Genomic DNA, 26,868 nt, shown 5'->3' with positions numbered 1-26,868 from the left:
TCAGCGTACCGTAAGTACAGGTCTCGTTCTGTTACTCCTCAGAATAATCACTCTCTCTCCTCTTCTCTCCACAGGTATCGACTTGGACACTGAAACACAGTTACTTGACTTTGGATGATGCTCACCTCTCAGCTAGACACAGCACACCGTAAGTACAGGCTCCTTCGATCTCTCCTCAGGTTATTCACTTTCTCTGTCCTTCCCTCCACAGGTATCCGCCTAGCGAAACGCCTGCTGGAGTAAGCCGTCCCTACGTGGCGTCGGGGGCGAACCCTCTCGACGGCTGTGCGGTGGCAGGGGGGGTGGGAATACTCAACGTCTCACCGGGCCGAGCGCTTCCCTCTCCTCGCTGCCGTCGGCCTCGAACTCTGGACAGGGGCGCCCCTTTGTAGAGGCCACGGGACGATGGAAATCCCTTCACCTCGCTCTCTGCAATAATAAACTCGCACAGTATACAATGTTAGTTGTCACAAATACAATACAATACAATGTCTGCGCATGCGCCGAAGAGAGTGGCAGCTGATCACAGTAGCTCCGTTTGTTTTGTTTGTTTTGTCTTTTTAATCTTTATTCTATAACTTTTTTACGAACTGTGTGAACATTTTTATTTCATGATATGGCTATTAGCTGTCTGCAACACTGCGGCAAAAATCTAATTTATTCGAGGAAAGAACTGCTTGAACTGAGGCCAAGGGTACATGCCGGTATTTTTCACGCAATACCGGAGGAATTAAAACGACAACACAGAGGATGTAGAGCGGGAGTTAAAGTCAGGATTAGGCGCATGGAGAAGCGATGGAGGTTTAAGCCACCTGTTCCTTCGTGTGTGATGGGAAATGTGAATTCACTGGCTAATAAGATGGATGAGATGGCTGCTTTGGTGAAAAATGTTAAGTTATACAGAGAGTGTAGCCTAATCTGCCTCACGGAGACGTGGTTAACAAGCAACATTCCGGACGCCAGCGTTGAGCTAACTGGCTTCTCGATTGTGAGAGCGGACAGAGACCCTAAACGGAGCGGTAAAAACAAAGGTGGGGGTCTTGCACTTTTTGTCAACACCAGATGGTGCAACCCAGGTCATGTGACGGTGAAGGAAATTATCTGCTGTCCAGACATTGAACTGTTAGCGGTGAGTCTACGCCCGTATTATATGCCGAGGGAGTTATCACACGCTATTGTTGTCTGTGTTTACATCCCCCCACGAGCCCTGGCTGATAATGCATGTGAAGCTATCCACTCTGTTGTTGCAAGGCTATTAGCTCGGCACCCCGAAGCGTTCATTGCAATTACAGGGGATTTTAATCATGTTACACTTGATTCAACACTGTCTGCTTTTTATCAGTTTGTTAACTGCCCTACACGGAAGAACAGAACAATTGATCTTATGTATGCTAATGTTAAAGATGCATACACTGCCTCTCCACTGCCACCGCTGGGGAGATCAGATCATAATCTGGTCTTCCTTCGACCACTGTACATTCCTATTGTCCGCAGACAACCCACCACCATACGTTCCTTTAGGAAATGGTCTCCAGAGGCGGAGGCGACACTGAGGGACTGCTTTGAGTCTACTGACTGGAATGTGCTGCAGGAACCATACGGCGATGACATTGAGGGAGTCACAAACTGCACCACCGATTATGTGAATTTTTGCCTGGACAATGTAGTTCCCACAAGATCGGTACGGTGTTTTCCAAACAATAAACCATGGATCACTTGTGATGTTAAAGATCTCCTCAATAAAAAGAAGAGGGCGTTTAAGGAGGGGGACCACATGAAGCTAAGGAGTGTACAGGGTGAGCTCAAGAGAAAACTGAAAGAGGCAAAGGAGGAATACAGAAAAAAGGTGGAGCAGAAGTTGCAGGAAAACAACATGAAGGAGGTCTGGCAGGGGATGAAAATTATTACAGGTTGTAAGAAGAAGAGTGGCGTAGTGGAAGGAGATGAGGTGAGAGCAAACCAACTCAACCAGTTCTATAACAGGTTTGACTGTCCTTCTCCCGCTGCAATGTCCTGTCCTACCAACATATCTCACGCCTTACCTATTTCAGCCTGTCCACAGCATGCCCATTCACCATTTCATGCATCTGCTACAGCTTATAGCCCCCAGCCAGTATCTACGGATGCTCCCCTTCCCCCAATAGTTAACAAGGGGACCCAACCTCTACCCTTCATTACAGCGTATCAGGTTAAAAGAGAGCTGAGTAGACTTCGACCAGGGAAAGCAGCCGGCCCAGACCGAGTGTGTCCCAGGCTGCTTAAAGCATGTGCGGCTGAATTGGCAGTGCCCCTACAGCACGTTTTCAACTTAAGCCTACGGCTGGGGAAGGTACCAGCACTGTGGAAGACATCATGTCTTATACCAGTTCCTAAGAAACCGTTTCCCAGTGAGTTAAATGACTTTAGGCCTGTCGCCCTAACTTCACATTTAATGAAGACAATGGAGCGACTGTTACTTCACATCCTTCAACCCCAAGTCAGCCAATCACTGGATCGGCTTCAGTTTGCTTATCAGGAGAAGATTGGTGTGGAGGATGCTATCATATACCTACTGCACAGAGCATACTCTCATCTGGACAAAGGGAAAAGTGCGGTGAGAATTTTATTCTTTGATTTCTCTAGTGCCTTCAATACCGTCCAGCCTGTCAGATTGAGGGATAAGCTGGTGCAGATGGGGGTGGATGCTCACTTGGTATTCTGGATAACAGACTATCTGACGGAGAGACCACAGTTTGTAAGGTTAAATGACTGTTTCTCTGAGACTGTGATTAGCAGTACTGGAGCACCCCAGGGGACTGTGCTTTCACCATTTCTGTTCACCCTATACACTACTGACTTCAGCTACGTCTCTGAGTCATGTCATATGCAGAAGTTTTCAGACGATACTGTAATTATGGGATGTATCAGGGACGGTCAGGAGGATGAGTACAGGAACTTGATTAATGATTTTGTCCAGTGGTGCAGGTTAAATCATCTACAGCTGAATGCAACAAAGACTAAGGAGTTGGTGGTAGATTTTAGAAGATCAAAACCATGTATGCTACCTGTCTCCATTCAGGGAGTCAATGTGGAGGTGGTTAGCACTTACAAGTACCTAGGGGTACACTTGGACAATAAATTGGACTGGTCAGCCAACACAGACGCCTTATATCGGAGAGGTCAAAGTCGGCTTTACTTCTTGAGGAGGTTACGGTCATTCAATATCTGTAGTAAATTACTCAGAATGTTCTACCAGTCGGTCATTTCCAGTGTTATGTTTTATGCTGTGGTGTGCTGGGGGGGCAGTATTAAAAAGAAAGATGCTAAGCGACTTAATAGACTGGTACAGAAGGCGGGTGCTGTTGTTGGCATTGAGCTGGAGTCACTCACTGCCATTGCAGAGAAACGGTCTAGTCGCAGGATGTTTGCGATCATGGATAATGATCGCCACCCACTGCACAGCACTTTTATGAAACAGAGAAGCATGTTCAGTGGCAGACTGCTGTCACTGACATGCTCTACAGAAAGGCTAAGGAGGTCTTTTGTCCCTAGAGCCATCCAGCACTTTAATGCTACACAGGGTGGGATGGGAGAGATGGACTCTTAAGCAGGAGCCTGTATCTCTACTCTATCGTTGTGGTATTGTGACTGTTGTGCTGGTTATGGTATGCCCTCCTATACTATCTGGACTGGACTAGCCTTTCTTATATTTGTGTACATATATAGATATGTTTCTTTAATGTTTTTTAATATTTTTAATTATTTGTATTGTATGTGTGATATGTGGAATTGTGTTGTTAGAGCTACAGGATGTCTTGAATTTCCTTCGGGATAAATAAAGTATCAATCAATCAATCAATCAATCAATCAATCAATGTTAGTTGTCACAAATCGTACTCACGATGCTGCTGCTTCTCCAGCTCTTCGTTGGTGCTCACACCACCCACTCAATGTCTAGGCGGGACAGGATCATCTTGGGGCGCCGTGCAAATCTCATAAACTCTGAAACACGCTCACAACATATGCAAGATTAAATTCAGCTAGGGCCAGCAGCCTCTTGGTCTTCCTTTGGCGAAGTATGTGAAAGCGAGGGTCTATCAGACAAGACACACAGCAATCCACAGCAACCCACAGCAATATACAGCACCACGTCAAACTTAAAGGTTTTCACAACACAAAGGACTCACCCACCACGCTCAGTGCACAAAAAGGACTCCCGTCTTTCTTTACTTCACTTTAGTCAGAGCGGCGATGGATAATGTGGCCCAGCTGATAATGTCGTCGTTGTGTCTGCTTCAGTAAAAGAAAACCTCCACTTGGCTCACCCACCACGCTCTAATAGGGGTAGGGCCGCTCTCTTTCTCCTGAAGAGAGTTTTAGCATACACCAGGTCAATATAACAATCACTTGCGTTTGCTCTGGTACTCACAGCGTTTGTTGATTTAAATATCCCCTTTCACTTCGTCTCAATCCGTCATGCGTTCGTTCTTCTCATCACCTTTAAGGTTTGTAATGTTCTCAACATTTACTGTTCAGCCCAAAGGGAACTCAAGGGATCAACGTTTCAAAAAAAACCCTCCGGTGCAGTGCTCCTTTAACTCACAGCCCCGTCCTTTTTCGCCTCTCCTGGCTGCCACACTCTTTCCTCTCGCTATAAGCGCTCTTGTGGATCAACGGCGCCCTCCGGCTCTTCCAAGGACGGGGCGTGTGGTTCAGTCTGCCCTAGGCAATAAAAAGGAGCTCATGCCCGAAAACAACTCTTCTCTTGTGTGCTGCTACAGCTCCATTTATGTGTCCCAGGCTGCTTAAAGCATGTGCGGCTGAATTGGCAGTGCCCCTACAGCACGTTTTCAACTTAAGCCTACGGCTGGGGAAGGTACCAGCACTGTGGAAGACATCATGTCTTATACCAGTTCCTAAGAAACCGTTTCCCAGTGAGTTAAATGACTTTAGGCCTGTCGCCCTAACTTCACATTTAATGAAGACAATGGAGCGACTGTTACTTCACATCCTTCAACCCCAAGTCAGCCAATCACTGGATCGGCTTCAGTTTGCTTATCAGGAGAAGATTGGTGTGGAGGATGCTATCATATACCTACTGCACAGAGCATACTCTCATCTGGACAAAGGGAAAAGTGCGGTGAGAATTTTATTCTTTGATTTCTCTAGTGCCTTCAATACCGTCCAGCCTGTCAGATTGAGGGATAAGCTGGTGCAGATGGGGGTGGATGCTCACTTGGTATCCTGGATAACAGACTATCTGACGGAGAGACCACAGTTTGTAAGGTTAAATGACTGTTTCTCTGAGACTGTGATTAGCAGTACTGGAGCACCCCAGGGGACTGTGCTTTCACCATTTCTGTTCACCCTATACACTTCTGACTTCAGCTACGTCTCTGAGTCATGTCATATGCAGAAGTTTTCCGACGATACTGTAATTATGGGATGTATCAGGGACGGTCAGGAGGATGAGTACAGGAACTTGATTAATGTCCCGTCCTCATCTCTTCCTCCAATCAGAGCTGCTTCTTTAATGTGCTGCACCTGTGGCTCGTTTCTGCATGATTTGCGTTGCCCGAGAGACCAGGAAGTGCAGGGTGCGTTTAAAAAATCTGCCCGGGCGGAACCTCTCCTCTCCATTTTTGGTTCCGCCCTAAGTCACCTTGTGACACACACACACGCTTACCATTGTCTTTATTCATTGTCGGTTCTTGTCTATGTTATGAGTATTTACCCATAGTCTGTCAAATAAAGTTCTGTTTAATGTTACCTGTCATCGTCCTCATCCTTCCTACATACTGTGACCCATATTACAAAATGTCTCTGCACACCTATAGTTCTTGCATGGGTATATGTCAGCCAAGGGCGTAGGTTTGATTCTGGCATTGGTGGGGACATAAATAAAATGGTCGCATTGCAAAAACTGTTTATCACCGTTTACTTGACATAAACAACAGACAACTCCGTATGCACTTTACTCAGTGACATCTGACTCGCCACCCCCGGTGCCATCCCAAATTTAATGTACTATAATAAACAATTCGTTATGTCCTAGAGCCTAATAAACAGTAACTGTTTAAGTCTTTGTCAAAAAAAGAAAAGAAAATCACATTGTAACATATATTAATCCATATTTACTTTATAACAATGAAGAATATGCAATTAAGATTTAATTCTTCATTTAATTTTGCCAAAAAATCCCAGTGTTGAAGTAGGAATGTATATCATGCTGTTTCCTGAACACAGTTTATTAACGTTTCTGTAGTTCACATTAAATCTTCTTTTCATTAACAGACAGTTAATCAGTGTGAAAAAAGTTTTAAGTTTAAAATGCAACCTTACATTATGTCTACATCTGTGCAAGTAATAACCACAGTGCAGTAATGTAAAGTATTCAGCAATCATGACATGAATTCATGTTTTTACCATGTTGGGGTTATTTTCTTTCATGGATTAGGGACCCCCAAATAACATTGCTACGCCATTTATAAAAGGTTGACAAAAGTTTGCAACTCCTCAGGTTAACATGGGATTGTCGTGTATTGGTGAAAACACTGTCCTTGAATCATTATGTGACACAACTTTTTTTGTGCATGAAACAGTTACAGTGGGTATAATAATACTTTCTTCCTCACTAACCTGTAGCCCGAATAATCACGCGTGTCTTGTTGAGTGAATATTGGCGCGTTGTACAAAGTGAAACCATCCTATCACACGTAGCGAGTAAAGACAAACCATAAAGTGATGTGAGTTAGAGCGGCGGGACTCAAGAAATGCTAATCCAATCATATTAGCAATGTGAGTAGAGAGGCGGGACTAAAGAAATGCAAAGCCAATCATATTAGCGATGTGAGTTACGGAGGCGGGCATTGCAGAGAACGAAAGCTGTTAACCGTTTGTGTACCACATACAGCATCATTTTTACAGAACGGGATTGCAAAAGATTTCTAATCTCATTTAAATGATTCCTGAAAAAAATATAATAAGTAAAAAATAGAAAACACAAGAATAAGAAGGACATTAGTGGTTATATATAAATACAGATTAATTGTTTGGTCGAAATTATTGCTAGGGACAATTCAGTCTTCCCTGAATATTGCTAGGGACATGTCCCTAGCGTCCCACCCTAAATCTACGCCCATGATGTCAGCCAAGGGGATGGGTATTTAAAATTTTAAAGCAGTAGGTGTGCACACTGTCAACATCCAGTACCTGAAAAAGTGTTGATGTCCAAACCCTTGTGTAGCATATTTGTTGGTAAGACCATTTTGAACTGTGGCCCTGAGGTCAACAGCGATGTCTGAAATTAAACATAATTAAAAATTGTATGAATGTCTTTTAGAGGTCTGCAAAGACATCGAAAAACCCTGTAAGGATGTCACTTGGATTTCAATAATGAACATTTGAAAGCATCCTTTAAAGATGTCTTTTAAACGTTTAGCAAGCATGTCAGTAGGACGTCTAATTTCAACACAAAGACGTCTAGAAAAGACGTTGCAAAAACTTTCATTCTGGATACTCCATGGACTTCTTTTGAACATTCAACAAACATGTCAGTAGGACGTCTTATATCAACACATAAAAGACGTCTAGAAAAAACGTTGAATGAACGTTGTCTCTGGCTCCCCACTGGACGTCTTTTAAACGTTCAACAAGCATGTCAGTAGGATGTCTAATTTCAACACAAAAGACGTCTAAAAAAGATGTTGGAAGAACGTTGTCTCTGGCTCCCCACTGGACGTCTTTTAAAAGTTCAAGAACCATGTCAGTAGGACGTCTAATTTCAACACAAAAAAGACGTCTAAAAAGACATTAAATGAACGTTGTCTCTGGCTTTCCAGTGGACGTCTTTTAAACATTCAACAAGCATGTCAGTAGAACGTCTAATTTCAACATATAAAAGACGTCTTAAAAAGACGTTGCAAAAACTTTCATTCTGGCTACTCAGTGGACGTCTTTTAAACGGTAGACAAAGACGTTATAATGACGTCTTTTGGACGTGTTTTTGCTTAGTGGGTATTTTTGTCTGACTTCAGCTGGCGCTGCAGGCACGTGACAGTGTCATATGGTTTTAAAGTACAGCGAGAGCGTTTCGAGAGTTGCCGGCTAGCTCAGCCGGTGCAGCCTCTCCAGAACGGCTGCACGGAGTTGTGATGACGATACAGCTTTTCGTGATTGGTCGCCTCACTGATGACAACGATCATGTGCGTTTCAAGTTTAATCCAACCTTTAGTTCCACTAATAAACATTATAAATGCATGTTTTAAAACAGGAAAAACACTTTAATATGCTAAAATATGTTATATTGTGTCGTGTAATAAAATAAAAATGACAGTAACAAACTCTATTGGTATTTTAATAATATAGGCTTGTTTCCTGTTATTTTCGGGTATACAGTATAAGCAGCAATTAAAATATTCGATATGAAATGTTTCTGGTTGCAACTTTTTATTAAAAGGTTTGTTTTATCAAATTCAGCATCTAATTCACTTCATTTGCGATTAAAAACAAGGAAACACGGCGCACACGTCACTACGGCAAGCAGCAGGTGTCCGGCTTGATGGCTCCGTCTTCAGTTCCTCCCTCGACTGCAAGCGGCAAACCTCGCCGATCGGTCTGCGCAGCGCCGGATGATCTCGAACACACCTAATGTTAGGTTTACTTCCTGTCCAACACTAGAGGGTATGCACATGACGTCACCTTCGGCGAAAGTGACTGCGGTTACGCCCACTGAGTGGCAAAAGACAGAGCGGCAGAATTTGTGTACACTGTGAATTTACCGATAACACGAGGAAAACGTGTCTAAATTGGAAAAAGCTATTGTGTGACAGATTTAATAAGAATTCTGAGCTATCGTTTTAAACTGAAAACAACAACAACAACAACAACAACAAAAGGAGAAGTAAATGAATCGTCCATGCCAACGTACGCTGGCCCTGCATGGGCAGCCCTTACTTAGCCCCCAGGAAGCCCTCACATAGAGAAATCCCCAGAGTTTAATGAACACTGCTGGATGTATATATTGTCCCAATCTTACAGAGTGTTAAAAAGTAACAATGAAGCAGAATTAAAAGCGCTGTTATCCTCTCTCTCACCATCTCTGTCTGAAAACTAAAATTGCATTTTTACATCTTACTTGTAGAGTCATTTTCTTACTTTAGGTTGAGATTTTGTTTCATTTAAAGTCACCCTTATTGTGATCAGTGTTTGATTTAGTTAAACTTGACTCGTGACTCTTTCATTGTTCAATCGTTTGATTGCTATAACTTTGTGTGTTTAAGACATGTTTGTTATAGCAGAGTGCGATACTTTGGTGGTGGTCAGTTTAGTAAATAAAGTCTAAATATCATCATATAAAAATGTATGTATTAATTTATTGTTTGCTAACTTATCAGAAGGATCTTTTTCTGACAATGTGATACTACAGTATGAAACCCAGCTCTCTTAGCAGTTTGTCTTTCTGAAGAATTTTGAAACACTGACACTCACAATTAACCGGTTTGTTGTGTAGACACACAAATATGAAGAATCAGAGTATGAATCACAATGATGGTGACAATAAAATGAAAAGCTTCATGCTGGAATGCATGCTGGGTATCAACAAATTACAAATCTCATCCAGAACTCCCAGACTATATTAATAAATCTGTTCATTAAATGATTATGTTTGATGTTGTTTATGTATCAACCATCAATATTCAATTACTATTGCCTTTTTCTTTGCTATAACATGTGTTTCAAACACACTTAGATATAGCAGCCAGAAAACACTAACAAGCCAACGGTTAAGAGTCAAAGTCCAATTAAAACAACCACTGATCACAATAATGGTGACTTTAAATGAAACAGCCAACATCTTAACATAAGTTAAGAAAATGACTCTACAAGTAAGATGTGAAATGCAATTTTAGGTTTCAGACAGAGATGTTGAGAAAGAGGATAACACAGCTTTTAATTCTGCTTCAGTGTTACTTTTTAACACTCTGTAAGATTGGGACAATATATACATCCAGCAGTGTTCATTTAACTCTGGGGATTTTGCTGTATGAGGTCTTCCTGGAGGGTAAGTGAGGGCTGCCCGTGCAGGGCCAGCGCTTAAGGGCCAACGTTTTGCCAATGAGCAAACCTGCGCGGGGCCCTTAGACTAGCCCAAAGTGGGCCCATAAAGGGCCATCGTAGGCTTACTTGCAGGGAGCCTAGGTGGGAAGGTTTAATAGTGTTAGGCAAGACAAACATATATGTCAGGAAAAGCAATGTCTGGCCATATGCCAGTGTCCACAGACTACTGGTTGCTTGGCAAGTTATTAGGGTCACTGTTAAGGGGGTCGCACACCAGACGCGCAGCTCAGTGCCGCGCAGCACCGCACCGTTCTAAAAACAGAACACATTGTTTTCTATGAGTGTTCTCACACAGGCGTACACTCATAGAAGTGTGCATGTAAAAATAATTTACCCAATGGGACACACTTAGCATGTGTAAAAATGTCAATCCAGGCAGTGGCAGCAATTTCCCCTAAAACATATTCAATTTTTTATTTAGGCTACTTAAAATATATATTTTTAGTCTAACACATAAACAAATAACGGTAACACTTTATTTTACGACCCGCAAAGTACCGCGTAATTAAACCGAATTTACAGCGTACCTATTTGTAACAACAGAGTACCTCTACAGTACGTACTTGTAGTTATAAGGGAATAATATTTTAAGTTTGGGGTAATAAGGGGGTAAGAATATATGGAAAATTATTCTCTAAGTATTTCATAACTACAGGGTACCTATTGTAATATTACGTGGTATGTATGACTTACGTCTATGGGTAATATGGTCTATGTGTAATATGTTTTTTTTTTTCATATTTGCTACTTACCTGATGAAGTGTTTTGTATAGCCTACAGTTGATGTCTACAAGCCACGTCGGCAAATAAAATATAACACACAATAAAAATAATAGCAACTTGTACCTCTTTGATCTGTATATGTATACAGGAGTTACCAGGTAACTCTTATATTTGCGGGTTGTAAATTGAAGTGGGGCTTATTCCCCGATTGTTCTGTGTATGTACCAGGTAACTCTTATATTTGCGGGCTGTAAACTAAAGTGGGGCTTATTCCCCGATTGTTCTGTGTATGTACCAGGTAACTCTTATATTTGCGGGCTGTAAACTAAAGTGGGGCTTATTCCCCGATTGTTCTGTGTATGTACCAGGTAACTCTTATATTTGCGGGCTCTAAACTAAAGTGGGGCTTATTCCCCGATTGTTCTGTGTATGTACCAGGTAACTCTCATATTTGCGGGCTGTAAACTAAAGTGGTGCTTTGTTCACCTCTTGTTATAGGGTAAATACCATAAACATACAGAATATTGTTATTTTTATTTTAAAACAACTTATTTCAAAACATCTTTAAAACACTATAATTAAGCCAACACTTAATGTTTATTATCACATAACTTTTATTTAAAATAAAAAGTCATGACAATTTTTCATTGTTTTTGCGGCTTGGCTTCCTCTGTTGGTGTTCTTGTCCACTCGGATGTTGAGTTGATGTCGTCTCACAAATGCTGTTCTGCATTACATATAAAAAACATAAATGAAAGCCTTCAGTAAATGTTTCTTCACTGTGCCTTGACAGAAACAGAGTTTTCTAAGCCAGTTACGTTTATAAATTTTAGGCTTACTTATGTGCTAGCTAACCGGCTACCGTTAGCTAGCAACTTTCTTGAAAAACATTGTTTGAAATGCGTGAGTCATGTATTAACAAAACCAGTCACCTTATCCAGCATGCGGAACCTGCTAACATCACTCGCAGCCATACTCCACAGTGTAGAACGTTTTTAAAACCTCTTAAAGAAATTTCACCTCAGGATCGCGTTCCAGCAAACCTCCTGCGCACGGCCGCGCGCTCTACACCTGCGCACTAACCTACGCATGTAGTCGTCTTTTGCTTTAGCGGGAGCTGATATCTGCTGTTGTTTCATTCTGGTTTGCCATTTCATAAATTATATTTGGCTAAAATACTTGTGTTTACAGTAAATAAATTGCAAAGCACCACTTCAAATATGTCCGCAAATGTAGGAGTTTCCTGGTAAATAGATTACAGTTTTTTTCGATTGCTAAACGACAGTGGGCACAACTGGAGCTATATGTGCAAAACTCTAACTACAGTCTGCACTACCAAAAGTCACATGAGCACAACTCTTAACATATGGCTCAAAACAGCTCCGTGCAGCCAAACACTAAACACAACCCTCACTGAGATAACACACACTGTCACTCACAACACACTGAGAGGAAAAACACTAACATCAAACACCAATACACAAAATACTAACTTTATATCTTTACAGTTTTAACAATTTCAGTGATGTCACACCAAGTAATGTTTTCTTTAAAGAATGATTTATTTATTGATTTATCATATTATTTTTTTAGAACATCATAATTTTTTAAGGTAAATGAAAATTAGCAGTTTGCTTCAGTAGTCTGTAGTAATTTACGGAATTACAGTAATGAGAAAAAAGGTAGAAACTTAAAGTACATGAAAGGTAATATTATATATAAATGAAATATATATATGAAATTGGAATTTATATTTATATGAAATTGCAATCAGCAGTGTTTGAAAGGCACAAGGCTGAAATCAATTGTGTTTTGAATGTGTGGTTCACAGTTTTGACAGCAGTGTTTTAGCATTTGAACAAAGTGCTGTAAATCCACAGTGTTGTGCAGGTTGTGGTTAAAGTCATGGGATAAGTGTGTAAAGTTTTGAAAACTGTGTTCAAGCAATGAAAAATGATCTAGAGTTTGGTCCACATGAACTGCTGCTGTGCAGACTGTAGTTAGAGTTTTGCACATGTGACTCCAGTTGTGCCCACTGGCGTTTAGCAATCGAAAAAAACTGTAAGTTGCTATTTGTATTGTACTTACCTTAAAAAAAAGATAACCACATTAAATCAGCTGGACTTTTGTTATTAAAAGCAAGTAATATAGGCTACTAAAATAAAAGTGATATGCTGTTATATTTATTTGCCGATGTGGCTCGTAGACATTGACTGTATACAACATTCAGTAGTCAATATGAAAAATTCACAATAAAAAATAAATAAAACATAATTTCCCCATAGGCTTGACTAAGTCATACATACCACGTAATATTACAATAGGTACCATGTAGTTATAAAATACTTAGAGTATAAATAATTTATAATTCTTCATATTCTTACACCCTTATTACCCCAAACTTAAAATATTATTCCCTTATACCTACAGGTTACCTACCCTGTTGTTACAAATAGGTACGCTGTAAATTCGGTTTAATTACGCGGTACTTTGCGGGTCGTAAAATAAAGTGTTACCCAAATAACAATGAATAAGTTAATAAACATTTAAAGATTATTATCTACTTACCTGAAGCTTTCAGACCCATAATTCTTTGCACCTGTAAAAACTCTTCATTTTGTGCATGCAGCTTATTAAAGTTTATTATTTATTCAGTAGTCCCTGAATAAATGACACCATTAATGTTGTTTCAAATTATGTGATAAAAGCAGTTGCAGATATTTTACAAATTACATGCTGGACATTACAACACTTTTTTTCCAACCTAATATGTAATATCCATTTATTAACTTACAATTAAAAGTTTCTGCGACATCTCGCAAGGTTTGAGCAAAAGTCTCATGATTTATATCCAGAACATGATGCATGATGGGATACCAGTGGGGAACCTTCAGGGCCTTCTACGCCTTCAGAGAAGGCCTAAAAAATTAATACAAATATTTTTTATTATAATAATACAAATAAATAATATTCAATGAAAATATGTTTTTACATTTTTTTATTTCTATTTAATTCAATTTAATACAATACATGTAATATATTTTCTCTCATCTATGTTCTAACGTTAAGCTTACTGTCAGGTTCATGTCATGAAAACATCTAATCCAATCAGAATCGTCTGTCTCTATTAAGGCCCGGTTATCTGGCTCATTCATTGGTTAGGACTTCATGAATCCCAGGGAAGGCCAAGCTATGTGTTTTGGTGTGGAGAGTGACGGGCAAATCGACCAATCACGTTTTGATTTCAAGTGGGCGGGCAAAAAACGAAACATTGTAAGCCTTCATGCAGTCCTAATCATGCAACAAACTGGATGCGAGCTGCCGTAAAACACCAAAGACGAAGATCATAGACCGTTATTATTAATACAGTCTAATGGCCCGAATCTCTGCGGTGAGAGTGGTTGAGGTAAATGGCGGAAAACGTGATTGACGTTGTGGCTAGCTTGATAGGGCTGAGGTAAAAACGAAATTACTTAAGCGCGTACTCGTGAAGAGCACAGCTGGGAGAAGCGCGTGCAGAGGAGCCTGTGCATATGACGCGAACACGAGAAAAATAATGAGTTTAATTATACTTTTACTTCCTGACAGTTTCACTTGTTACGTGAGGATAGTAATGACTGACAGACGACACCGAATTACACACAATATAATTTCCTATCTAAATCTGAGAGAATTAGAAAACATTCAAATATTTTTTACCTCGCTATACCCGATGGGCAGGGCGGAGATACATTTTGGTAGCCCGACAAGAATTCGTAATAGCCCCGGGACCTCAGGGCTCGGGCTAGCGATTTTGCGAGCCCTGGATATCTTATAACAACAGTTATAAACCACAAGGAGGTGCACTGAGAACGCAGGGTGCTATATTTCCCCTTATGAAAAAGATTAACAAGGTATCCTACAGCTAAATATATATTTCCAAAAAAATAAATTAAAGAACATAATTTAAGCTTGTTAAATGCAAATTTACAGAGCCCCTGTCATTACAGAGCAGCAGAATCTGTATTTGTGTTTATCAATTAGATTAAAGTAATTTTAAACTTTAAAACTGCATTTAAAGGCAGACAATGCCTATTCTGTAATTTAACTTTGCGTGCTCAGAATTTTTACACGTTCACTGTATGATTTAACGAAATACGAATAGCCTAGTATTATGGATGGAGAGACATTTGCACTTCATTGCATATTTTGAAGGCCCAGCTGAAGGACCCACGGTTCGCCACTGTGGGATACGCTTAGTCTTGAATACCGCTCCAAAGCTAAAAATGCAAAAATATACATTTATTTACACTAAATTTGTGCTCCATATGCTTTTTTGGCCACCATTTTATTTTTTCGAACTCAACCAGGCTCGACCAATCACATTCATGCACACACACGCATAGAATTGTGGGACAAGATCTTAGGAGTCAGGAAGTACACCTAACATTGGATTCGGACATGCCTTGTCTTGATGCCTTCCTGCCTTGGAAAGGTGCTGCAGAAGGCAGCAATTTAGAGTTTTCGGATGCAGCCATAGTGTGGGTTTTGTGTGCTTTAAGGGCACTGCACTTTGCCAGTTTGAAGACATGGGGTCTTGTGCACTTACTTCCTGTCGCGTGCACATGCTCTCATGTGGCCTTCCCAAGTGTGGGTATTATTTACCCAGGCCCGTCCGCACCACATTGAGTTAAAAACATCTAAACTTTTGATAATGCCGCAATCATACCACAGGTCATGTGACAAGAACCAACCGACGGTCATGTTTTCTGCACGGTTTTAGACGAGAAATGTGAACCACCCCTAATGCTGCAGTACGCAGGGAAGGAGACCAGATGCAGTTTTGTTAAAATGTAACCTTACATTTTTGCAAGAAACTGTAAAATGTAAATGACTGTCCAACACTTTGTAGGCCCGCAGCAGATGTCACTGATCATCATTATTGTTTGGCTGAGGTGCTGCATGCCACCCAGGTTGACAGAAAACCGAAGTTTGCTGCTAACTTGGGGTGCGTTCCACTCCATCTTTAGACACACACTCGCAAACTTCCCTAAACACTTCCACTCAGGGGAATCCCTGTCGCCATTTTGAAGTGCGTTCCACTTCAACAAGTGAACGAGGGAAGTTTATATGGACAGACTTACTGTAGAGTCTACTTCATATGTACACTTCAGGCAGCTCCATATACCACAATGCAACACGATTGTGACGTCACTTCAGCAGCTCATGCTTTGCACAGTTCAAATGATGGGGGCGGTTGCCATTTTCCTTCTGATCAAGGGCTTAGGGAGTTTCATTTGAACCCAGTAGTGGGCACTTGTACAACGTAAGACATGACGTACAACCGAGTGAACGAGACTGAGGGAAGTCTAGTCTTGAGTAGCCAGACCTTCAATACTGAAGCTTAGCCAACATTCTGTGGGTGTGACTTCTGAGGCTGAGACTATTGTTGACCCATCACAGAACATTAAAACATCCTTGTCTGGTTAGAAACGGTTTATTAAGAAAATGTAGAATATTTTACAGCCTATTGTATAATTTAAAGAAACCGATGATGAAAATGATGTATTCATTATTATATATAAATAAATTATTGACAGCGGGCCATTGAATTATTTGAATATAAAGACAGCCAAGATGAAATGCAAATACTATTTTCAAATAAAAGGATTTATTGACAGGTTAGGTGTGAGTTTAGCAATTTTTTTTTTTGACATTTCTCAATCAGATGATCAGATATATAATTATATAATATCATGCATCTTATTCGTCTTTTTTGAACAACAGAATAAAATGACAGTAAAAATGCCTATGGCATAATTGGTAAAATACATCTGACCTTTTTGTAAGGACATATGTACAGTATCTTACACAGGCATTCTACCTGTTGCAGGTTGAGGAAGAAATTAAACTGTTCAGCAGATTTTTATATTTTATGATCAATTCATAATTCATCTGCTTTTGGCCAGTTAAAAGTCCCGTTTTTCCTGATCCCATTTTTCAAACTTTAGTTAGTGTGTAATGTTGCTGTTAGAGCATAAATAATACCTGCAATATTACAAAGCTTAAAGTTGAATGCCAGGCGATATATTTTCTTTAACAGAATTCCTCTTTCAAAATTTCTCTTTCAAAGCCTACAGCGAACAGCCGGTTTGGACTACAGCCCTTTACTTCTCGATTAAATGACGTCAAAGCAAGTATGTTTGACTTAACTCCACCCACAGGAATGCGTCAGTCGCCAGCTTTGGCTCAAACAGCTCAGCTAAGCTAAGCTGCTATCGAATCACATCACACTAAACAAACTACACAATCAGAACTCGTTACGTATTTCTGAAGGAGGGACTTCACAGAACATCAGACCATGTTTAGGACAGAGAAGACAGTGCCATAGAGATAAGTAAATTGTGTGAAAAATAATGCTTTTTTTACACACGAAACATGAACACATGTTATATTGCACACTGTAAACACAATCAAATACACATGGCTTTTTTCAAATTTTTACTTTTTACTTTTATGCATCTTCTTTCTTTTCGGCAGTCACCCGTTCTGTTTCCAGTAGGCCACTGGAGGACGTGATCTTTTTCTCTAATTTAGTGATGCGTTTCTTCAGTTTTCCCTGCACAGCTTCCTGTTCTGCAAACAGACGGGCGAAGCGTGTTTGCAGTTCGTCCATTACGCTGCTGATTTTGATAACCTTCTCCTCCAAGTCTTTGGGATCGGGGCCCTGCTTAGCCAATTCCAAATCAAGCAGATTGTCCTATGGAGGAAAGTAATCAAATAAATAATAAGAATTTGTTGGGTTAGTTCACCATGGGTATCATGAGTTCGAAAAGCGTTTTAGCTGTACCCAAAGCTGCCAGTAAACCGCACAAGAAAATACAACCGCACTCAGGACTCTATAGAGACACTGCAGATGAATGTTTATATATCACCGTAAATAATGCTCAGTTTCTGGCACAGACTAATCAATTGACTTCATAAGACCTTGACATACTGGCAGGAGCCAGGAATTATATTTGTGTTTTTTGTATCTGCTTTTTGAGTTACTCGCAAATTGCATTATATAAATGATCAAGGACTCCAGTTTCAGCTAAAAATCTTTTATCCTGAAGAAAAATGTCACTGAGGGTGAGTTAGTTAACAAAAAGTTTTACATTTTGGGTAAACTAACCCTTAAAATCGTAAAACCAGCTCACGTATTTGCATAGCTGCTCCTTTCTAGATCTACTGGGTATTTATGCTGAAAGTGTGTTTTGCTAGTTTCAGCCCCATGCAGTTATCACTTTCAAGTAGTTTAAATAGCAAATGACCTCCTGTTTCAACTGTAGCTTAATTTTTTGTGTGCAAATATTGCATTTATTTTGAAAAACCATCACTATGATTTGTATATTACCTCCTGTTTTTTTTAACAAATTAATTATTTTTAGAGTCCAAACCTTTTGCACATTTGTAAATTATTCTTGTAAAAATACTTTTTTTTTTTGAGATTACAATGATCATGTATCCAGCAATTTGTTTGCAAATAAAACAATTAAAACCCGGTTTATTTTACTTATTACTCCATGATTGAAAAAATGACTTTAAAGAGAACCAAAGCTTTTCTTTTACAAAAAACAAACAACCCATTTAGACCATGCGTGCCAACCATTTCTCCTGTAATTAAACTAGCAAAAGTGAAAAAGTGACTTTGTGCCGTGCCCTTTAGACCATGCGCTTAGATTGTTAAAATAGGGCTCATTGAGTAAAGAGCTGCTCCAAATAGACCTAGTATTTAACCTTATACACTGAAGCAAGTTATGTGAATCAGTAAAGGGGAGGACACACACTCAACCTTTATACCTTCATAAGGATCTGCCTTCCCTTTTCCTCCAGCATGGCCTTAGCGTCTGGATATTCGGTCAGTGCTTCCATCAAATCATCTTTGGACAAACAAAACAGGTCTGAATAGCCAATGCTGCGGATGTTGGCGGTTCTACGATTTCCTGCTTTACTGCCCTTGATGTTTAAAATACTGATTTCTCCAAAGTAGCTACCGTCGCTTAGGACGACAAACTGAGTAACTCCGTCATCTGCCACCACTGCGAGTTTTCCCTCTTTAATGATGTACATCTCGCGGCCAATGTCGCCCTTCTTGCAGATATAGTCGCCAGGGCTGTAGACCTGAGGCTGAAGCTTTAGAACCAGCTCTACCAGCAGTCCGGCCTCGCAGTCCGCAAATATCCGCACTTTTTTCAGAGTGTCCAGGTGGACGTTTATAGCAATCTCTGCCCTCAGCTTGTCCGGCAGATACTTAAGAACCTCTCTCTCGTCTACTGCTTTCTTATTTGTCCACAAGTAATCAAACCATTTGATGACTCGTTTCTCCAGGTCTTTAGTTACTTTTCGGAAGCTCATGTACTGTTTGATGGCATCGATGCGAGCCTGAAAGTCTGCTCTTGCTGCATTGGCGTTTGTGATCATGGATCCTACGTTACCAACAATAGTGGCAAAAATAAGCACGCCAACCAGGAAGTCGGTTACCACAAAGAAGTACTCAGAGTTTTGGACAGGGGGCGGAGTCTCACCAATGGTCGTAAGAGTTAGAGTTGACCAGTACATGCTATATGCGTACTTTCTCACCAGTCGGCCAAACTCAGGGTCCGAGGTATCTGGGTACACAAAGGCATCCGCTCCGAAGCCAATGGCCTTTGAGAATGAGTAGTACATGCAGGCGTTCCAGTGGATAATGATCACAATGTACATGACAAGGTTGGAGATTCGGAACACATTGGGAAAGTTGGTCCGCGTTTCTGTGCGCTGGAAAAACTCAAACAAGCGATTGACCCTTAACAACTTGTTCATGCGTATCTCTGGGTAGTTCAGGCCAAAATAAAAGTAAAAAATGTCAGTTGGAATCATAGAAGCGAGGTCCAATTTGAACTGGATACTTTGCATATAGCGATTCTGAAGCTTCTTCTCATCTTTCACCAAGAGACCTTGCTCCAGATATCCTGCACACACACACATACACACACATGTTGGCATATGTGGTTCACGGGGACATTTCCATAGATGCAATGCATATTATACTGTACAAACTGTTATATTTTATTTCCCTTACCTACCCCAGTCCCTAACCCCAATGTCACAAAAACCTGTTGCCAGTCTTTAATCTATGAAAAACTACCATTTAGTATGTTTTTTACGTTTCAGTTTATGGGGACACTCCCTGTGTTCCCATTACTATGGTTACGGCATAGTTAACATGTCATTATACACTATTCATGTCCCCCGTAAACCACATATCCCTCCCCCCACATACACAAAAACAAAGTGACAGATAGACAGACATCCACAGTATAGATTCATTTTCATTGGCTGATAAAGTCAAATTTTACCTGTTCTTGTCCTGAACAGCATGTCAGCCAGATACCCCAGATCAGACACATAATCCAGAATGAACCAGTATATCAAATAATCCTCCTGCAATTCCTCAAAACAAGCTCTAAGAGACACAACGAAGTTTTAAAGATTTTTTAATGCATCATTAATTCTTTGCTGTTTTGATCCACATAACTGCATGTGATTTTTCTCATTTCTAACTCACTAAGTCACACTTAATATTAAAAGACCAGAATGTCATTTGTTTGTTTATGAAACTTCCCAAGGAGAATGGCATGATTTTGTTATGTGTGTACATTATGTAAACACCAACATAAAACTTGCAGATGTATTGGTCTTTCTGTGTGATATGAAGACAGTATAAGTCACCTGGCTATGATGAAAACCCAGTTATACATCACAGGACAAGTGATGACAAACAGCCAGTTGTAGTATGTGTTCCCTGCTGGATCCACAACATAAATCTCCTTTGGTCTGGAAGAAACATTAATTTTCAAATGTGCATTAATGAAGAAAAGCACATAATTTCACCAGCATCACCAAACAGAACTGCAAAAGAGTTCCAAACGTACATCATTGGTTAAGCCAGTTGTAAGTCCACCCATATAAACTGCTTTACCAATGATAGAGAGATTACCACAGATAAACTTACTCCTCTTTTATTACGTTGGGCTTCTCTTCTGGCTCTTTTTTCTTCTCCAGTTTTTTCTCTTTTTTCCTAAAGTAAGACAAATAATGTGACAAGACCAGGCTAGGCCACATAAAATGTGGCATGAATGAAATTTGTGTAAAATGATCTAATCTCACTCTTTCCTCTCTTTTTTCTTCTTCTTTTTTTTCTTCTTTTTCTCTCTGTGAATATAAAGAGAAACCAAGAGATTTAATCCATATCCGTGCACAAGTGTGTGTGTTATTGTGTAGTCTATATGTGACCCCACTTGTGAAACCCTGTAATCTAATTTTGAGATTCATAGCGGCAAAATAGCCAGAACCATAAAATGATAAAAATATATAATTTATTATTACTGGTCTAAATGACGGATTAAAAACTAACCCTTCAGTATACAATACTTTTATTTATACCATGAAAAATACAGAAATTAATGATTTTATTGACACTGCACTTTATTATTCTGCGCAAAATACCTGAACTTGGCTTGCTTACATTCACTTCGATCATCTCTGTATTCCCTTTAGGCACAGAAACACATGATGATTCTTATATTATTGTTTCAGGAAACTCTTTTCTGTCTTTAGAAAGTGAATCTCGAGTCGAAATATGACATGAGGCACCTAAGGCGCATATGCAGTGCGCTACCCAATACAATGATTTCAAGGTTTTTCTCAATTTCTGGACATGCAGATTATATAAATAACCATATTTTACAAGATGTTTACAATTTAACTTTTTGGGTTCTATCAAACACCCAGCACAATGCAGCGCAATGCGCTAAGCAAGTGTCTTTTGCTAGTTTCAACCTTATGCAATTATAATTTTCACGGACGACAACACGGGTTTGCTTATCACATACATGGATGCGCATCGGCACACAAACATGTTTTAAATATGAAAAATGAAAGGATTAAAATGTAAATAATTATTATTGAATCTCTTGGACATAAATGAGGAACGATTATGAGACGTTAGAAGGCGTAAAGAGCTGCTTCACCTGTAGCCTGGTAAATACTATATAAATACTATGGTAAATACTATTTATAAATACTATACCACTGTGCTATACGTTTTGCCACCAACGCTCCATTTAGTACTCATCATTGTAATCTTTACACACTTATTGGTTGGCCTTCCCTTCACATCCGACGACAACGACATTGGTTTTGTTTTATATATAAAACTATATTAGGCAAAGGCCCTACCTACTTGAGAAACCTAATCTCAGTAGCTTCTCCCTCTCGTAATTTACGCTCAAGTAAGCTTATCTCATTAACTACTCCCAAAGTCCGCACTTCCTTTGGTCGTTTTTCTTTTCAGTTTTCTGCTGCCAATGATTGGAACGAACTCCAAAAAACTTTAAGGCTTGAATCTATTGTTCCGTTATCCACTTTTAAACGATTGATAACTAACCTATTGTCATATCATTGTTCATGTTAGCTTATATTTTTCCCCTGTGTAAACTAGAGCAATCATTATTTTATTATTTTTCTCTCGATATTGCTACTTGTTAATAATGTAAACTGCACTTATTTAATAGTTTATTTATCTAGTACGTTTTTATATTGATTTCTATGAATTGTCTAGTTATTGGATTTGGAATTACTTTGTACGAAGTGCTTTGACTGAATAATTGTTTGTAACTTGTTCTACATTGTCTTGTCTTTTACGTGTAACTTATGTTGTCTGCATCATGACGCTTTATCTTGGCCAGGTCGCCGTTTTTAATGAGAATGAGTCCTCTATGTGCCAACCTGGTTAAATAAAGGTTAATAAATAAAATAAATAAATAAAAATAAAATAAAAACAAAGTAATTTTTTAAACATCAATCTTAAACTGGTGGTCTACCTCCGCTTAGTTTTTAAGTTTACAAATTACACCATCTAAATAGGAAATCGGAATTGCGCCAGCACAACTGGCTTTTAAAGGGGATGAGATCTGAGACTCTGATTAGTTAATTGCACGTTACCCCCAAAACACACCCATTACTCATTACAAGAATTATAACAACCCTTTTAGGCCCTTTAACAACAACCCATTTTCCCGTTGTTAAATTAGCAAAAGTGGAATTGGACACGCCCGTTTAGACTGTGCGCTTTAGACAATGCACTTACTCAGTATTAAAGAAATACTTTTATCAAATGTTCTCTATTTTATATAGAATGATTTTATGTAAAAGACCTAAATGATCGAAAAACAACTTATACCGGGTTTTCACACACAGGGTCGTATGGGCATGAGGGTGAGTAGATTATTAGAGAAGTTTTGGACAAAATATTCCCATTTACACATTTTGGAGACACATTTATCCCTATAAAATTTAAGTCAAAAATATTAGAGCGCATTAGAATTTTTCATTACATGCTTCTGTGGAAATTATTTGACTTTGCCACCCCAGCTGGGTTAGGGTTAGGTAAAGTTGCCATGTGCTCCGAGCTGAGCTGGTCCAGAGTCAATGGCGTTATAATGGATGTAGGCCTTTTAATATATATGCTGTGTGTGTGTTGTAATAACTTACTCTTCGTTGTTGTTGTTGTTGCAGTTGACATTAGATTCAGTGTCTGGCTTTTCATTTTCTCTGTAGGCAAACAGTTACCAATTTACAAACCATACAAAATTCACAGTCATTAAGGCGATTGTTTGGCCAAAAATGAAAATTACTCCATGATTTTTTGTAATCGAAATATTCAGAATTAAAACTTTACAAACGACAATAACTAGCTTCCATCTTAGAGTTCTCTGCTTTCAGGAGAGAGAATCAACTTTTCGTTGCGATGTCTGTCAAATGCACACATTCATCATACGTTACTATGAAAAGTGCGTACACTATGTTGACACTCTCTACTAAATCCAGAGGAGTCTAAGATGCTGGCGTTACCGGAAGCTAGTTTCTCGATTTTAAAATTTTAAATGTGGATATTTTAAACTTCAGACGATTACCCTCAGAAGACCTTAATTTATCCCCCTGGAGCCGTGTGGATTACTTTTGCGAATGATGGATGCACATTCTTTGTACTTGAAGGAGGTGGACCCCATATTCATCCATTGTAAAGATTTGAGTAGCCAGGACGTTTTCACAAATATTTGAATACTGTATGCGTTGGTATAACAAAGGATAAACTTATGTAACTCAATTGGCTTGAAGGTGAGTAAATTATGAAGACATTTTAATTTTTCGCCAAACTATCCCTTTAATCACCAACACTGTTTGCAACAGGTAATCAATTCACAGTTTAGTACAGAAACAAACCACCACCCATCATCAAAATTTTTAAACATGAAATAATTTATTGTTAACTCACAATGAACTTCTATTCACGATAAATATTTATCTACCTTCTATAATGCAAAACTCACATAGGTTTGTCTGTATTACTCATGGTGAAATCGCCCGTCCCCTCCAAGCGAATCATGGGTGGGTCCAGAGGCCTCACTCGAGCAAACATCTTAGCTTATTGGTCACACAACCTGTCTGTCACACATACTGTGGTTTGGAACAAGGTTTTTCATATAATAATGTACAGAAGCATTTCAAGGCAATTGAGATAATAAATTACATTATTCTTCAAAAGTACAATGAGTCTGTTTTGAAATTCCACAAAGTTCATTAAGACATTTTAAAGTAAATAAGAAAAAGAAATGTTTTCCTATAATAAAAATGAACTATTTCAATCAATTAATTGTTCTGAAATATACACAAAACAGTGAGTGAAATTACATTTGTGTTTTTAACATGAATAAAAAATATTTACTCACCTGCTGAACGCTGCGCTAACAACATCACAGGTGTGCAAGCAAACACCTGAACTCATTGTCTCACAAATACCTTTAATGACTTAAACACATTCCCAGTGGAACAGCAGGATATTTCCTAAAAACCCTGAATAGTTATAAATTTGTGTTTTTTCCCCAACTGATTACAGACTGCGAGTGGATTCCACAATGGGGACTTTGCGATTTAGGATTAGAAGGGATGGAAATGACAGTCACTGTGTGTCTCTCTCTCACACGCACGCACGCACGCACGCACGCACACACACACACACACAAAAGACAATGATTGTTGTTGAATGTGTATAGAGTAAAAATGACTTTCCTTGTGAAATCAACATTGAAAATTCTGTATCATGATTTACTTGTGACTTTGAAATATTTATCATAGCCCTTTCTGAGCAACATTTACCAGTTTATGTGCCATCTGTCATGTCGCTCTTGTTTTTTCAGTGAAGTTTTTCAATGTAGTTAAATCTGTATGTGTCTGAACCTAACCTTCTTAAAGTCTTCCTGTCTGTTGTAAATTCCTATTTGTATTTTATTTAACATCTGCGTGTGTGAGATATTCACCTTGAATGCAGCATGTACAGGGATTATCTTTCTGATAATGTGCCTTGTCAGCTTTCTGCAGTAATTACCCATAAACCTCTTAATCATGTTGTGTTTGTGTTGAACACTCAATCCATACATCCATAATTATAGTCCCACCCGAGACTAACCCAGGCCATTTATTGATAGTAATATTTATTGCTAGTACTGTAGTTCACGTTCCTTTTCATGGGGAGGAACACTTTTTTGTTATGTAAGAAACAGACAGACAGTTTCTTGTAGGAGTTTTTTTATTATAACCAACAACAAAACAATAAGAGCAGTACATACCAGATACAATAAAAATAATTACGTCTGTAACATAATACAGTTTTTTTTATTCGCTTTGGTACCATTTTCACAAGTATGTGGTAAAACTTCAAAACTGTTAGTACAAAACTCAAGGCAGATCATAAAATAGTCAGTTTTTTCAAACATTTAATCACATGTTCAATTGACTTAGTACAACACACAAAATTATACATTCACTTTTTCACCACACTTAATCAATGTGTCATCAAAGAAATACCTTTCATATGAAGTAACTGTCTTTCACAATGCAATGCTCTCAATACTTGTGTTAATACTTTTGATATGCTTCTCATCTCATTTGTGTAAATACATTTGACCAGCACTAAATCCAACTGATCTTAATGGTTAATCACTGAACCATTTGGTAAACCTATATACAGTTTTTTTTATTCGCTTTGGTACTATTTTCACAAGTAAGGTGTACATTTTCAAAACTCTTAGTACAAAAATCCAAACTGATCACACTTGTAACGCAGCTAGTCATTCTTTCAAAACCTGATGTAATGCTTTCAGTAAGTTGCACATGTTTTCAGTCCACATAATCATTGTTTCAAATACAAGATTATTGTAATATGTAATGAGAACATTTGGTTTAATCACTGAAACACAACAGTATAATCTTCTTTCAGTTTAGTACTTTTAACAATCAGTTCATCCAACAGCAAACAATGCAAGATACATGTTTCAAATCAGCCTTAAAAGTGGTGAAATTAATATGCTACAGTAATATAAAATACATTTTACACAGTTTTACATTAGACAATACACTTTCATTACCCAACATTTACATAATCTATAATTTTCAAAATATCCATCCCATGTGTAATCAAGTGAAGGATCAATGAAGACATCCTCTACAATCATTTGCGCAAAATACAGTAGTTTTTAATTTTCAGATATAATTGTAACATAGCTATACTTTCTATAATGTAACTGAATGAAAACATAAAATTTAGTGCACACATTACATTACAGTAATTTGGATCAAGCCTGTCTTGAGCATTTGGCCGTAGATTTTCGTTCACCTCTTTGACCTCTCTGTGGGTGCCCATGCCCACCTCTCTGACGGATCCCTTGTCCACAAGATCTTCTTATTCCTTGCTGTCTGTCCTGCTTCATGTTGAAATAAATGGCCAGTGTTTCACCCCCACTTTTACAGTAAACTGTATCTACTCTAATGAACAACTTTGGTTACCACTATGTAAAATCAATTAGCAATAAAGAGTATTTTATCATGTGTGGTTACACATCATTTATATGTTTGTACAAACACAGGTTTTATTTTTGTAGTTCTCGAAATCCATATACTGTATATTGCTGAAATGAAAATATATAG

General features: G+C 38.9%; 1 protein-coding gene across 1 annotated transcript; it reads right to left on the bottom strand.

Annotated features, from left to right (window-relative positions):
* Positions 1-17,262: 17,262 nt before the first annotated feature.
* Positions 17,263-24,304, bottom strand: cnga1b (cyclic nucleotide gated channel subunit alpha 1b). The gene is made up of 10 exons (XM_065274001.1): positions 24,216-24,304; positions 23,377-23,436; positions 23,079-23,169; positions 22,153-22,229; positions 20,992-21,036; positions 20,837-20,902; positions 20,554-20,658; positions 20,181-20,287; positions 18,643-19,793; positions 17,263-17,560 (listed from the first exon to the last, which is right to left on the bottom strand). The coding sequence occupies exons 1-10, from the start codon at positions 24,302-24,304 to the stop codon at positions 17,315-17,317; spliced, it is 2,037 nt and encodes a 678-aa protein (XP_065130073.1). The 3' UTR covers positions 17,263-17,314.
* Positions 24,305-26,868: the final 2,564 nt, after the last annotated feature.

The sequence above is a fragment of the Paramisgurnus dabryanus genome, chromosome 21 (assembly GCF_030506205.2).
Source record: "Paramisgurnus dabryanus chromosome 21, PD_genome_1.1, whole genome shotgun sequence".
NCBI classification, from domain to species: Eukaryota; Metazoa; Chordata; class Actinopteri; order Cypriniformes; family Cobitidae; genus Paramisgurnus; species Paramisgurnus dabryanus.
This window is presented reverse-complemented; position numbering and strand designations above follow the sequence as displayed.

Coding starts and splice junctions, on each gene's coding strand:
- cnga1b (XM_065274001.1), bottom strand. CDS start 24,304: ATGTTTGCTCGAGTGAGGCCTCTGGACCCACCCATGATTCGCTTGGAG. Junction 20,659..20,836: donor CCCAACGTAATAAAAGAGGA/GTAAGTTTATCT, acceptor TGTTTCTTCCAG/ACCAAAGGAGATTTATGTTG. Junction 19,794..20,180: donor GCTGTTCAGGACAAGAACAG/GTAAAATTTGAC, acceptor GTGTGTGTGCAG/GATATCTGGAGCAAGGTCTC.